Source organism: Nerophis lumbriciformis, linkage group LG17 (assembly GCF_033978685.3).
Source record: "Nerophis lumbriciformis linkage group LG17, RoL_Nlum_v2.1, whole genome shotgun sequence".
Taxonomy (NCBI): Eukaryota; Metazoa; Chordata; class Actinopteri; order Syngnathiformes; family Syngnathidae; genus Nerophis; species Nerophis lumbriciformis.
This window is the reverse complement of record NC_084564.2, coordinates 13074053-13087500: the sequence shown is the minus strand read 5'-3', so window position 1 is coordinate 13087500 and position 13448 is coordinate 13074053. Positions and strand designations below refer to the sequence as shown.

The 13448-nt window shown below is 38.3% G+C and overlaps 2 protein-coding genes across 5 annotated transcripts in view; one reads left to right on the top strand and one right to left on the bottom strand.

The window, feature by feature from the left end:
• Positions 1-13448, top strand: part of LOC133614516 (neurobeachin-like) — a 726573-nt gene that overhangs the window by 471719 nt on the left and 241406 nt on the right. For all 4 annotated transcript variants that reach the window (XM_061972518.1, XM_061972517.1, XM_061972519.1 and 1 more), the window contains one exon: positions 6000-6136. In XM_061972518.1, coding sequence (XP_061828502.1) covers positions 6000-6136 — 137 coding nt within the window. The remainder of the gene's footprint in view (positions 1-5999; positions 6137-13448) is intronic.
• mab21l1 (mab-21-like 1) lies at positions 6317-8226 on the bottom strand. Its single transcript, XM_061972524.2, has one exon. The coding sequence runs from the start codon at positions 7935-7937 to the stop codon at positions 6858-6860; it is 1080 nt and encodes a 359-aa protein (XP_061828508.1). The 5' UTR covers positions 7938-8226; the 3' UTR covers positions 6317-6857.

Sequence of the window (13448 nt, the reverse complement as noted above, 5' to 3'; positions counted from 1 at the left end):
TCTTTATTTTTAAGTTATTGTGCCGTGATTTTACCAGTCCGGCCCAATTGGGAGTAGATTTTTCTCCATGTGGCCCCCCAATCTAAAATGACACCCCTGATTTATACAGTAAGGCAGGGGTCACCAACAGGTAGCCCGTAAGGACCAGATGAGTAGCCCGCTGGCCTGTTCTAAAAATAGCTCAAATAGCAGCACTTACCAGTGAGCTGCCTCTATTTTTAAAATTGTATTTATTTTCTAGCAAGCTGGTCTCGCTTTGCTCGACATTTTTAATTCTAAGAGAGACAAAAACTCAAATAGAATTTGAAAATCCAAGAAAATATTTTAAAGACTTGGTCTTCACTAACTGACAAAGAAACAGATAACAGATTTGGTGTCCAGTTCAAAGTGTGACATGATTTATTTAAAAATTTGAGAGTTGACTTTTGTATTTTACATGAGTTATTATTTGTACAAACATGGTGCAAAGTAATTCATGATTTGTTAAAAAATGTTAGTGGCTAGCTAGTTAAAATGGGATATTGTGATTTCACAAGACTGTCTTAGAAGTGATCATTTGAAAATGTTCAATTTGAAAAAATGTGCACTTAGAGAAAATATCAAAATAAAGCGTTGCATATTGATATTTATCTGTTTCTATGTATATTTATTGTGAGAAATCATTAAGATGATCAGTGTTTCCACAAAGATAAATATAATTAATTATTAATAATAACATAGAGTTAAAGGTAAATTGAGCAAATTGGCTATTTCTGGCTATTTATTTAAGTGTGTATCAAACTGGTAGCCCCTGCGATGAGGTGGCGACTTGTCCAGGGTGTACGCCGCCTTCCGCCCGATTGTAGCTGAGATAGGCTCCAGCGACCCCAAAGGGAATAAGCGGTAGAAAATGGATGGATGGAAACTGGTAGCCCTTCGCATTAATCAGTACCCAAGAAGTAGCTCTTGGTTTCAAAAAGGTTGGTGACCCCTGCAGTAAGGTAATGTATTCAAAGGTTCCACAAGCCAAAACAATTGATTTTATTTTATTTCTTTTTTACATTTAGAACATATTTTTTCTTGCAGTTTTTTTCAAAATTGCAATTTGCCTTCCCTCCTGCGGGGGCGCTGCGGCCTTCTCTCCACAATGTTTATTGTTAGCAGTGTTTTGTTGGTTTTTGGATCGCCCTGTACTTGCTTGGCTCCCATCTTATCATCGCCGACATGAACAGGCCTCATGAGAGATCCCAGACTTGATTCTTGTCAGCCAGCCAAACTCCGCCTCCTGCCAAGGGGAGGGGGCGGAGCCTGAGACGGCTGTAAACCCTTGGTTTGCCCTCTACAATGACGGAACCGCTGGCATTAGACGTTACCCTTTGTGTGCTCCCTCGTCTTCTTCGTGCAGCTGAAAACCAGCCCAGCCTTTACACGCCTCTTCACATATTCATATAATAATGCGTGGATGTATGATACCGGCTTGTACTCCAGTGCCACAACATTGTTTGTCATCCTACAACAGGGATGTCTAAATTTGGTTTTATTTAATTGGCCTGCTGCATATTCTAAAAATAAACACACCAGAACATCATAAAGGCGCATATGAGCCAGACTGAAAATACAAAATATTGACTATTTTCTTTGTCAACTTCAGTATAACAACAAAGTTTAGGGTATTTTTCATTTAGCCATGTTTAATCAACAAAAAAGTGAAGTCTTACAAGTGTATCCTTTTTTTTTTACATGTTTTCTTTTACAAAATGCAGTCTTAGCTAGAAATTAAAAGACTCAAAAGAGAATTTGAATGTCTGCGTTTTGCAAAAGCACACGGATTTTACATTCTATGAGGACAATAAATATATAAACCTGACATTTTATTTTGAAAAAATAAAATAAAAAATGGAAAACTAAATAATTCTGAGGGTTTTATGTATTTTTTCCTAAATCTGAGTGCATGTTTTATTCAGCCTGAATGGGGATTTTTAAAAAGGCACTTCATTAAGTACACTTTTTCAAGAACCACATTGTAAGGCTATCAAAGATAAAAATCTGATTTATTTTTTACTGAGAGCTAATCATTTTCAAATTTAAGGATATGTCTCCCTGTACGATGCATGCGGACTGAAGCGACAATAACACACTCAGCCTCACTCTAGTGTTTCCAATGGCTCTTAGTAGTGTGTAGAAAGTGCAAATGTCCCTAAAGAAGTGTCCGTGTCACCTTTTGTCGTTGTCTAACTTTGTGTGCATTTTCATAGGCAGGATGAATTACTCCCATAATATAACCCCATCGCCCAAAAATACACTGCAGCCGGAATGAGACATGTTCTTCCCTTGCAGCAAATTCCCCCCTCGGACTAACATTTGCACCGATAATCCGAAGACTGCCCGGGAATTTAACCTACATACGCTCCCCAAGCCTGTGTTAACTTGCCCTTAATTTCATTATTCTTGTGTAAACATTTTAATGCCATATCGCCTAATTATGGAAGGATCTCTGAGGGGATTATGCAGCCTAATCCTCTTCCTCTGCATGAGCAATGGCTGCACTGCTTCAGGCTTGTGCATGTGTGTGTGTGTGTGTGTGTGTGTGTGTGTGTGTGTGTGTGTGTGTGTGTGTGTGTGTGTGTGTGTGTGTGTCTGTAGTTCATCACATAAAGCGTCAACCTTTAAATTGAAAGTACAGTCACAATGCGTAACATAATACAAGAATATGCTTCTTATCAATGGGATTACCTCCAATGACGTCACTTGGGTGTTTACAAGGTGAAATACTGTAATGAGGTGTGTGCAGTATTCACTCCAGTGTGATATAAACAGATAGCATCAGCAAAAATAAAGCACCGAGCAAATTCCGTCTTAGTGCATGTAGTTAGTGATGGGGGTGCATGGATGCTGGTATGGGTTGGGGGTTGCAGCTCCGGCATGGAGGGATCAGAGAGCCCAAATCCACTTGTGTCCTGTAACACTATCAGCCATAATTGGCCCTGCGACGCAAATGAAGATGGATGTTAGGTTGAAGTGGCTCCTCTTGACTTTAAGGGATCGATAAATATCTTGGCTCTCCAGTCAGGGGTGAACAATGCACAATAACGGTGTGATAAAATCAACTGATGTAAACTTGAAGGCAGCATTTTGATGCAGTGTAATGCAGTTAACTGTTTGCATTTTGTTTTAGATTGTCCTTTTTCATGCATGTGCGCTGCACTTTTTTGCAAAACAGTTACAGGGAATGTTCTTTTTTTCTGCATATTATGTCCTTTTTCATGCATGTGCGCTGCACTTTTTTTGCAAAACAATTACAGTGAATTTTCTTTTTTCCCTGCATGTTATGTCCTTGTTTGCATGTGTGCTGCACTTTTTTGCAAAACAATTACAGTGAATGTACTTTTTTTCTGCATATTATGTCCTTTTTTTGCATGTGTGCTGCACTTTTTTGCAAAACAATTACAGTGAATTTTCTTTTTTTTCTGCATATTATGTCTTTTTTCATGCATGTGTGCTGCACTTTTTTTGAAAAACAATTATAGTGAATTTTCTTTTTTCCCTGCATGTTATGTCCTTGTTTGCATGTGCTGCACTTTTTTTTTTTGCAAAACAATTACAGTGAATGCACTTTTTTTCTGCATATTATGTCCTTTTTTGCATGTGTGCTGCACTTTTTTGCAAAACAATTACAGTGAATTTTCTTGTTTTCTTGCATATTATGTCAATCAATCAATCAATCAATGTTTATTTATATAGCCCTAAATCACAAGTGTCTCAAAGGGCTGCACAAGCCACAACGGCATCCTCGGTTCAGAACCCATGTCCTTGTTTGCATGTGCTGCACTTTATTTGCAAAACAATTACAGGGAATTTTCTTTTTTTCTGCATATTATGTCCTTTTTCATGCATGTGCGCTGCACTTTTTTGCAAAACAATTAGAGTGAATTTTCTTTTTTCCTGCATATTATGTCCTTGTTTGCATTTGCTGCACTTTTTTTGCAAAACAATTACAATGAATTGTCTTTTTTTCATGCATATTATGTCAATCAATCAATCAATCAATGTTTATTTATATAGCCCTAAATCACAAGTGTCTCAAAGGGCTGCACAAGCCACAACGACATCCTCGGTTCAGAACCCATGTCCTTGTTTGCATGTGCTGCACTTTTTTTGCAAAACAATTACAGTGAATGTATTTGTTTTTCCTGCATATTATGTCTTTTTTCTTGCATGTGTGCTGCACTTTTTTTGCAAAACAATTATAGTGAATTTTCTTTTTTCCCTGCATGTTATGTCCTTTTTTGCATGTGCGCTGCACTTTTTTGCAAAACAATTATAGTGAATTTTCTTTTTTTTCCTGCATATTATGTCCTTTTTTGCATGTGCTGCACTTTTTTTGCAAAACAATTACAGTGAATTTTCTTTTTTTCCTGCATATTATGTCAATCAATCAATGTTTATTTATATAGCCCTAAATCACAAGTGTCTCAAAGGGCTGCACAAGCCACAACGACATCCTCGGTTCAAAACCCATGTCCTTGTTTGCATGTGCTGCACTTTTTTTGCAAAACAATTACAGTGAATTTTCTTTTTTTCCTGCATATTATGTCAATCAATCAATCAATCAATCAATGTTTATTTATATAGCCCTAAATCACAAGTGTCTCAAAGGGCTGCACAAGCCACAACGACATCCTCGGTTCAGAACCCATGTCCTTGTTTGCATGTGCTGCACTTTTTTTGCAAAACAATTACAGTGAATGTGTTTTTCCCCCTGCATATTATGTCTTTTTTCTTGCATGTGCGCTGCACTTTTTTGCAAAACAATTATAGTGAATTTTCTTTTTTTCCTGCATATTATGTCCTTTTTTGCATGTGCGCTGCACTTTTTTGCAAAACAATTATAGTGAATTTTCTTTTTTTTCCTGCATATTATGTCCTTTTTTGCATGTGCTGCACTTTTTTTGCAAAACAATTACAGTGAATTTTCTTTTTTTCCTGCATATTATGTCAATCAATCAATGTTTATTTATATAGCCCTAAATCACAAGTGTCTCAAAGGGCTGCACAAGCCACAACGACATCCTCGGTTCAAAACCCATGTCCTTGTTTGCATGTGCTGCACTTTTTTTGCAAAACAATTACAGTGAATTTTCTTTTTTTCTGCATATTATGTTCATTATCATGCAAGTGTGCTGCACTTTTTTTGCAAAACAATTATGGTGAATTTTCTTTTTTCCTTGCATGCTATGTCCTTGTTTGCATGTGCTGCACTTTTTTTGCAAAACAATTACAGTGAATGTGTTTTTTCCCCTGCATATTATGTCTTTTTTCTTGCATGTGCGCTGCACTTTTTTGCAAAACAATTATTGTGAATTTTCTTTTTTTTCCTGCATGTTATGTCCTTTTTTGCATGTGCTGCACTTTTTTTTTTGCAAAACAAGTACAGTGAATGTTCTTTTTTTCCTGCATAATTTGTCTTTTTTATGCATGTGTGCTGCAATTTTTTGCAAAACAATTACAGTGAATTTTCTTTTTTTTTTCCTGCACGTTGTCCTTTTTTGCATGTGGGCTGCACCTTTTGCTAAACAATTATAATGAAGTTTCATTTTTTCCTTCATAATTTGTCCTTTTATCTGCATGTGTGCTGCACTTTTTTGCAAAACAATTATCGTGAATTTTCTTTTCTTTTTTCTGCATTATGTATCCTATTTTGCATGTGTGCTTCACTGTTTTGCTAAAAAAATTATAGTGAATTTCTCTTTTTTCCCCACATAATTTCTCCTTTTTCATGCGTGTGCTGCACTTTTTTGCAAAACAATTATAGGTCATTTTCTTGTTTCTGCACCAGTGCATGCTGCAGACACACATTGTCATAACGTTTTGCAGACATATGTATTTTTAATTGATGATGCAAACCCTGCACAGTTAAAATTGTACTAAATGCTAAAAAAAAAAAAAAAGGAGTATTTTTTGGATACTCCATTATTTGCACATATATGTATTTTTACTTGGAATATATCCGACCCACATAGGCGCAGTGGTTCTGAGCAGCCCGGCCCAGCTGGTCGCGCCAGGCCTGGTGGCCAAGGGGACTTTGTCCATCACCACCAGCGAAATCTACTTCGAGGTGGACGAGGACGAGCCGGCCTTTAAACGAGTCAGCCCAAAGGTAAGCTTGCGTCTTAAGATCGCTTGGACGCGTAAAAAAAAAAAAGGTAATTTCGTGCAAATGCATTGGCCTTATTTAATGCACATTAGTGAATTCCATGCAACACGTCTAAATTCAAGTTGTTTTATTTATTGTTTTTTTAAACACGTTTAATAAAAGCCAACAATTATATAACAACTCGTTTTTTATTAGCTCTTTAAATAAAGTGAGGACAATTAAAAACAAAACAGATCACAGATGTTATAATCCAGTGTTTTTTTTTTTCAAGTGCATTTCTTTTTCAATTTGAACGTAATATATATTTACTATATTTATTATAGGTTGTCATTTTTTTTTGTAGAAAACAAATCTTGTGACTAAAAAAGCACGGCAGAGGAAATATATATATAATATATATTAAAAAAACAAAAAAAAACAAAAAAACAACAGCCAATAAAAAGTACCTTAAATTAAAATAAATTCAAGTAAATTGATGGAATGTTTGACACTCAAAATGTAAACTGGAATAAAAGGACAGACTAGATATATAAATTAATATCCCAAACAGGTGTCACAGAACAACATTCACAATCTGTTACCACAAATATGAAGACATTTACAGTATAAATGTACATGTGTGTGTTTGGAACATTTTTTTTTGGGAGGGGGGATTATTAAAAAAAAATGCGTCCTGATAAGAATTAGGAGCGGGGTTTTTTTGTGTTGTCTCCTGGTTGTTACCTCAGAGTTTCTCCAAGCTCTTGGGGTTGGTCAATATTTCTCTCGCCAGCCGCCACGTCTGCTTGGCGGCGTTCTCCAGGGCCGAGTGCGGCTTGCCCTGGAAGAGGTCCAGGCTGGGCAGGAAGTAGTGCGGACACCTCCGGCACTGCAAACAGGAGATGAGCTGCAATAGAATCCCGTTCATGCGGTCCCCCAAGCAGTTCTCGTCCCAGTCCGACTCCCGCGGGTGCTTCTCGCACTCGTAGGAGACCAGAGTCTTCATGTGGTAGTTGTTGAGCGGCTGGCCCGGCAGCTCCAGGTGGCGGTCCCGCAGCGTCTTCAGCACCGAGAGGCACTTCTTCCTGCAGCCGCCGAGCAGCAGGCGGTTCTCGGCCTCGGCGAACTGCAGCACCCAGGCGTCGCTCTCGGCCGAGCTCTGCTTGCCGTTGAGCGAGTAGCACTCCTTGGAGAGGAGGTTGAAGCCCTCCGCCTTGACCTCCGCCACCCGGTTGGGCCCCGGCCAGGGGATGTGCGGCAGCGGCCAGTGCGCGGCGCTCCTCGGCCAGATGCCGGTGCACTTAAAGGCGGGCGTGATCTGCACCACGTAGCGGTCGCGGATGCGCAGCTTCACCTCGCTGGTGTCCGCCACCATCTTCACCACGTCGCGGTAGCTGCACTTGTCCACCGCCTGCGCCACCAGCGTCTGGAAGCGGGAGCGGATCTTGCGCGCCGAGAGGTAGCCGGAGGCGGTGATGAACTCCACCCAGAGGGACATGCTCCGCTTGCGGCCGTCGCTCAGCTTCAGCACGGCGCAGCCCGGCAGCGAGCCGTCGTCCACGAAGTTGAAGACGCCCATCTGGTTGAGGTAGAGCACCACCTCGAACTCGTTGGGCGAGATGACCTCCAGGCCCTCGAAGCGGTTGTCCATCTCGCTGAGCGAGCTGATGAAGCGCGGCTCCTGCACCTCCACCTCCTTCAGCACGTCCGACACCACCTTGCACACCTCGCGGATGCTCTTGGAGATGGCCGCCTTGCGGGACTGGCACTTCTCGTTGTAGTATTTGTTGAGGTGGTACACCAGCTTGGCCTGCGCGGCGATCATGTTGGGGCAGAGATCCGGGTTGTACACCGGAGTCTCGCAGTACGCCGACGGATCCAACGCGGCTGTTTGTACGGGAGCCAATTTTAGAGAAGAAAAGGCAGCTTTTTAAAAAGAAAAAAGGGGTGGGAAAAAAAGTCTATTTATAAGACGGAGCGCACTCTCTAGTCAGCTTAAAAATGCATGCACGTCAGCATTATTATTATTATTATTATTATTATTATTATAAGAGAGGAAAAAGTCCCTGCCGGCTGTCATGTGCGCGCAGAAAAAGTGCGCATGCTTTTGCGCAGAGTGGAATGTGCTCGCACGGCGTTGGCTGTCTTTTCACAACACACACTCTCACTCACTCACACACTCACACACTCACACACACACACACACACACACTGGATTTATTAAGAGGGAGGAGTTGTGGGCGAGCTGGCCAATGGCAGCGCTGTGCGTCACTGTCAGCAAACTGCACTTTATATGCATACATTTGAAAAGGAATTGTACCTGTGCAACCTCATTATACTATTGGCGTTGTTAGGCCTATTTTAGGGAGGTTCAAGCCCCCCTAAAATATTCTTAAGCCCCCTAAATAATTTGGTGTTATATATATTTTATTTTTTTTTTATTTTTTTTTACAAATACATATTCATTATAAAGTGGCCCGAATATGAGTTTAAATAAATAATCATATAACCTGTTACTATTCACTCAGTTTCCCCTCACTTCGTAGCCCCCTTTAGTGCGTCAGTATCCAATCCATTCCACTTGTTCATATAGAAAATGCCCACATCACTCAAATTCCAGTCCGCATTTTCTCTGCGACCTTGCTTGCGGTCCTGCAAGTGTACGAAGCACATTATCTTCCTGTACAATGAGTGAAGCTGCACAAAACCTTGTGTGTGCAATTATAAATAATTTAGTTTTTAAGTTGTGTGTTTCTTGTAGAATCTATATAAAGTAATGTACATTAGCCTATTCTTAAAATAATGAAAACAACATCATTAAATATATTTGTTTTATTGTATTGTTACATTAATAGCGGTTGTATTATTATAGGATGGCTTGTTTAAACATTTCATAGGATTTTCAGAGGGAGGAAAAACCAAGACATTTAATATAAAATGTAAAATGAATAAATACATAAAAAGAAAAAGAAAAAAAATGGTTAAAAGCCATCGTCCCGGGGAGCATTTCATTTCGTCCCGTGCATTTTTTTTAAATAATAATAATAACAATGAATAATTTCTAAGTCTTTGTTAGCCGTTTGTGAAGTTTTGTGCTTGCGCGTAACGTTCGCTCGCATCCTGTGCATCTCCTGGGGGCTAAGTCCCCCCTGTCCTTAAAAGCTAGTGACGCCCCTGCTATTGGCTAAGTTTTATATTCATAAATGTACGTTTCACAATATTTTTTGTGCCTTTCAAAAAAGAATTAGAACTCTATTTTTTATTTTTTTTATTTAATTTATTTATTTATTTTTGTCCTGTCCAGCTTCTCAGGCAAATCATATAGTTGATGTAGATGCCCATATCTTGATGTTCAGATTTACTTTACAAAAGAGAAGTGTAGGATACTTCTCCTGTTGCCTTATTTGTATTTGACTTTAATAAATGCATTTATCTTACCATTTGGTGCAGCCGGGCCGGAGCAGGAGAAAACTCTACTTTAAACCACTCTCTGCCTCCAACAACCAAAAAGCTGTGAAAATATCAAATTTGTATTATTCACGGAACTTGTGTTTACATTTTGTTACACACACACACACACACACACACACACACACACACACACACACACACACACACACACACACATATATATATATATATATATATATATATATATATATATATATATATATTGTGTTCCATTTTATTTACTTTATTGAGCTTACAACCCCCTGGCGCTGTTTTGTACTGTTTTTCTACTTGTTTTGATTATTATTATTTCTTGATTGTATGTAAATTCTGCATATTATAAATAAAGGTCTATAAAATAAAATAAAAAAAATACACTTTATATAAACAATACTGTAGTACTATAATAGTAGTATAGAGCACGCAGACGAAATAAACACTTTTTATTTCATTTTAACAATGTTTTTTCCCTTCAAGATTGCACTTTTATTTTGCCTAATTGCCTTTTATTTAATTATTGCAGCCGCTCGTTATGGCGTACATATTTCAGATGTTTTAGGGAATTAAGGCTTCAATTTACCACATATATATATATATATATATTTTGCTGTAATTCAGCAATCTGATTATTTCAATAATCAATTCTTCTTTTTATGGGAAATTATTTATTTACATGTAAATTTAATTTTGGTGCATGTAAGTGTAATTATTTTACTAAAGGAACTTAGAAAGTTTAAAACGGTTCTGATAAATTATGAAGGTGAATGTGCTGAAATATGATTTTGAATTTGATATGAGAAAAATCAATATATTATTATTTTTAAAGTCGATTTAAATGAAAAAAATACACATCGTTTAGGTGTGTAATGTATTGATATTATTTATGTTTAATATTAGGTAATATTGTAAAATCGATTTAGTTTTTGGAGATATGTCTGCAATAAATCAAAATTGAACCTCAAAAAGAATACATGATTACAAATGCAAAGTAAAGCTATTTAAACACGTTATAATAATCTGCTAATTAACATTTCATAATTATGCGCCGTTTTATTTTGCATTTCAACTTTCGTTGCTTTCATCCCTGAAACTGATGCGTAAAGAAGACAGTCACAACTTCATTGGAGCAGACATCACCATGGCAACAGCCTACTATTGTATAGTCTGGATGAGCAGCAGAAAGAGGATTCCTTAAACAAGCTGTAAGGCATTCTCTCTCTCTCTCTCTCTCTCTCTCTCTCTCTCTCTCTCTCTCTCTCTCTCTCTCTCTCTCTCTCTCTCTCTCTCTCTCTCGCTCTCTCTCGCTCTCTCTCGCTCTCTCTCTCTCGCTCTCTCTCTATCTATCTATCTATTTATCTATCTATCTATCTATCTACCTATCTATCTGTCTATCTATCAAAGACTATAAGAATGGGAACCATTACCTCCCTGCTTGACACTCAGCATCAAGGGTTGGAATTGGGGGTTAAATCACCAAAAATGATTCCCAGGCGCGGCACCGCTGCCGCTCATTGCTCCCCTCACCTCCCAGGGGGTGAACAAGGAGATGGGTCAAATGCAGAGGAAAAATTTCACCACACCTATTGTGTGTGTGACAACCATTGGTACTTTAACTTTACTTTATCTATCTATCTATCTATCTATCTATCTATCTATCTATCTATCTATCTATCTATCTATCTATCTATCTATCTATATATATGGTAACATTTTAGTATGGGGAACATATTCACCATTAATTAGTTGCTTATTAACATGCAAATTAGTAACATATTGGCTCTTAATTTGTCATTATTAAGTACTTAGTAATACCTTATTCTGCATGGCCTTATTATACAACAAAAGAGTCTTCCCTCAATAACCTCAGAATTATTGCTTATTATAGTAACCCTAACCCTTATATTTTCCTCTGGTGTCCAAATAACTCTTAATTAAGTCTTTGTTACTTACAATGTGTTCCCCATACTAAAGTGTTACCATATATATATATATATATATATATATATATATATATATATATATATATATATATATATATATATATATATATATATATACACGCCCCCTAGCTGGGAGCAGCATAGAACACGACATCATAGCAATAGGCAGGACTTTATTGTTGCTGGCAGAAAAAGTCCACCTTTTTTCAGAACAGATAACAATAATTCCTCGACTATCCTGACTCGTCCCTTCAATCGGTGGAGCAACAGTGATTATAATACAGGATGGTAATGATCAAAATATTAATAAGGCATGTTTAGGGGCACACAGTAGCATGACTTAACACTATAATACAATCCTATTCTTGTACCTCCTCTGACTACGTTTTACTGTGAAATAGCCTCTTTTATTGACATATTTTCAGCCTTCCCCCCCCATTGTGGCCCAGCTGCTGCTTTTATTAGAAGCAGACATGTCCGACATTCCCAGCTATGGACACTTTTGGCAACGCGTGCACCTCTTTCGACATTTTCAGGCTGAGACGAACTCCTCTTAAGCTGACGTCGCGGTGAAGTGAAGCTTCTCTGCCGTGCAAAGGTCTTAATGTTTTATAGCAGCACAACATTGTGAGCATTGTTGCTGGTACATGTATGTGCCTGTGATTCCAGCACTTAGCCCACACCCCCGTTTGCCGGCCTCTTGACCCGGCAAGATGCATGCGTGATTTGTGGAAATCAATACAATGTCTCAACTACTACACCCCCCGCTATTTTAGCAGGCCATGTGACCCTGTTTTGAAGGCCTCTTTTGTTGCAGCAGCATGGACGGATACGTCTTGGCTTCTCCTCCTTCGTTCTTTTCCATGTTTCTCTTCCTTTATGAAGACCCACTGTCCTGTTTAACAAGGCCCGGGCACAGCGGGGTCAGTACTTGACTGAAATTCCCCCTTCTTTTTTTTTTTCTTTTTTTTTTTTTTACGACATCACTTGGAGTGCACTGAGATGTGTGTGTGTGTGTGTGTGTGTGTGATTTAATGGTTTGGTTCAGAGGTGTTCTAAGTGTAGCCCGCGGGCCAATTGCGGCCCACAGCTCGAGTTGTGTTGCCCTGCAGCATATTGTTGAAATAAAAACAAAAACAAAAATACAGTAAAAATTTTTTTTTTTTTTAAACAGTCTTTTTGATACTAAAACAAATAACAATACGCTTTGTCACCTGTAGTCAGTGCCGGCCCAAGCCTCCATGGGGCCCTAAGCAAAATTTGATTTTGGGGCCCTCTATTTCTGCCAATAATATTGATTGATCATTCACACCTACTATAAACTCATTGCGGCTCTGGCAGTGTTGTTTACATTATCCTATTGTCAGCCTGGCATGTCTTTACAAATGACATGTCATTTATAAAGATATGGGGGTGGCCCAGTTAAGAACATAAATAATACCAATGAATGAACGAATGATGTCCAGAGTGCCACATATGGTTCCTAATCTTAAAATGTAGAAAACATTCAGCTACAAGAGTGGCCTGGGGTTGAACAGTCCAAGTGATAAAGCTTTGTATTTACAGTAAAAGTGTCATCTTGTCTCATCAGTCTTGTACATATTAGTCTTTAATTACTAGTTTATATTTTTAGTTAATTGTTCATATTTAATGTTTACTTTGTACAAAGAGAGCGCAGTCTACTGAAGTTAAATTCCATGTGTGTTAAACATAACTGGACAATAAAGCTGATTCTGATTCACTTTATTATTTTTGGTAACAAAAACCTGAAACAGCAATGTGCAAAAATGTTGACCTAAAATTGTGTTTTTGTACAATAATATATCTTTGATCATTTAGAAATCATCAGTCAGACTCGTACATGCAAAAAATAAAAAATAATAATTTTTTGTTAATTGCTTTTGGGGGCCCCCTGGTGGCCGCGGGGCCCTAAGCCAGCGCTTAGT

Excerpts from the sequence above, each read along its gene's own strand:
- mab21l1 (XM_061972524.2), bottom strand. The coding sequence starts at position 7,937 with ATGATCGCCGCGCAGGCCAAGCTGGTGTACCACCTCAACAAATACTAC.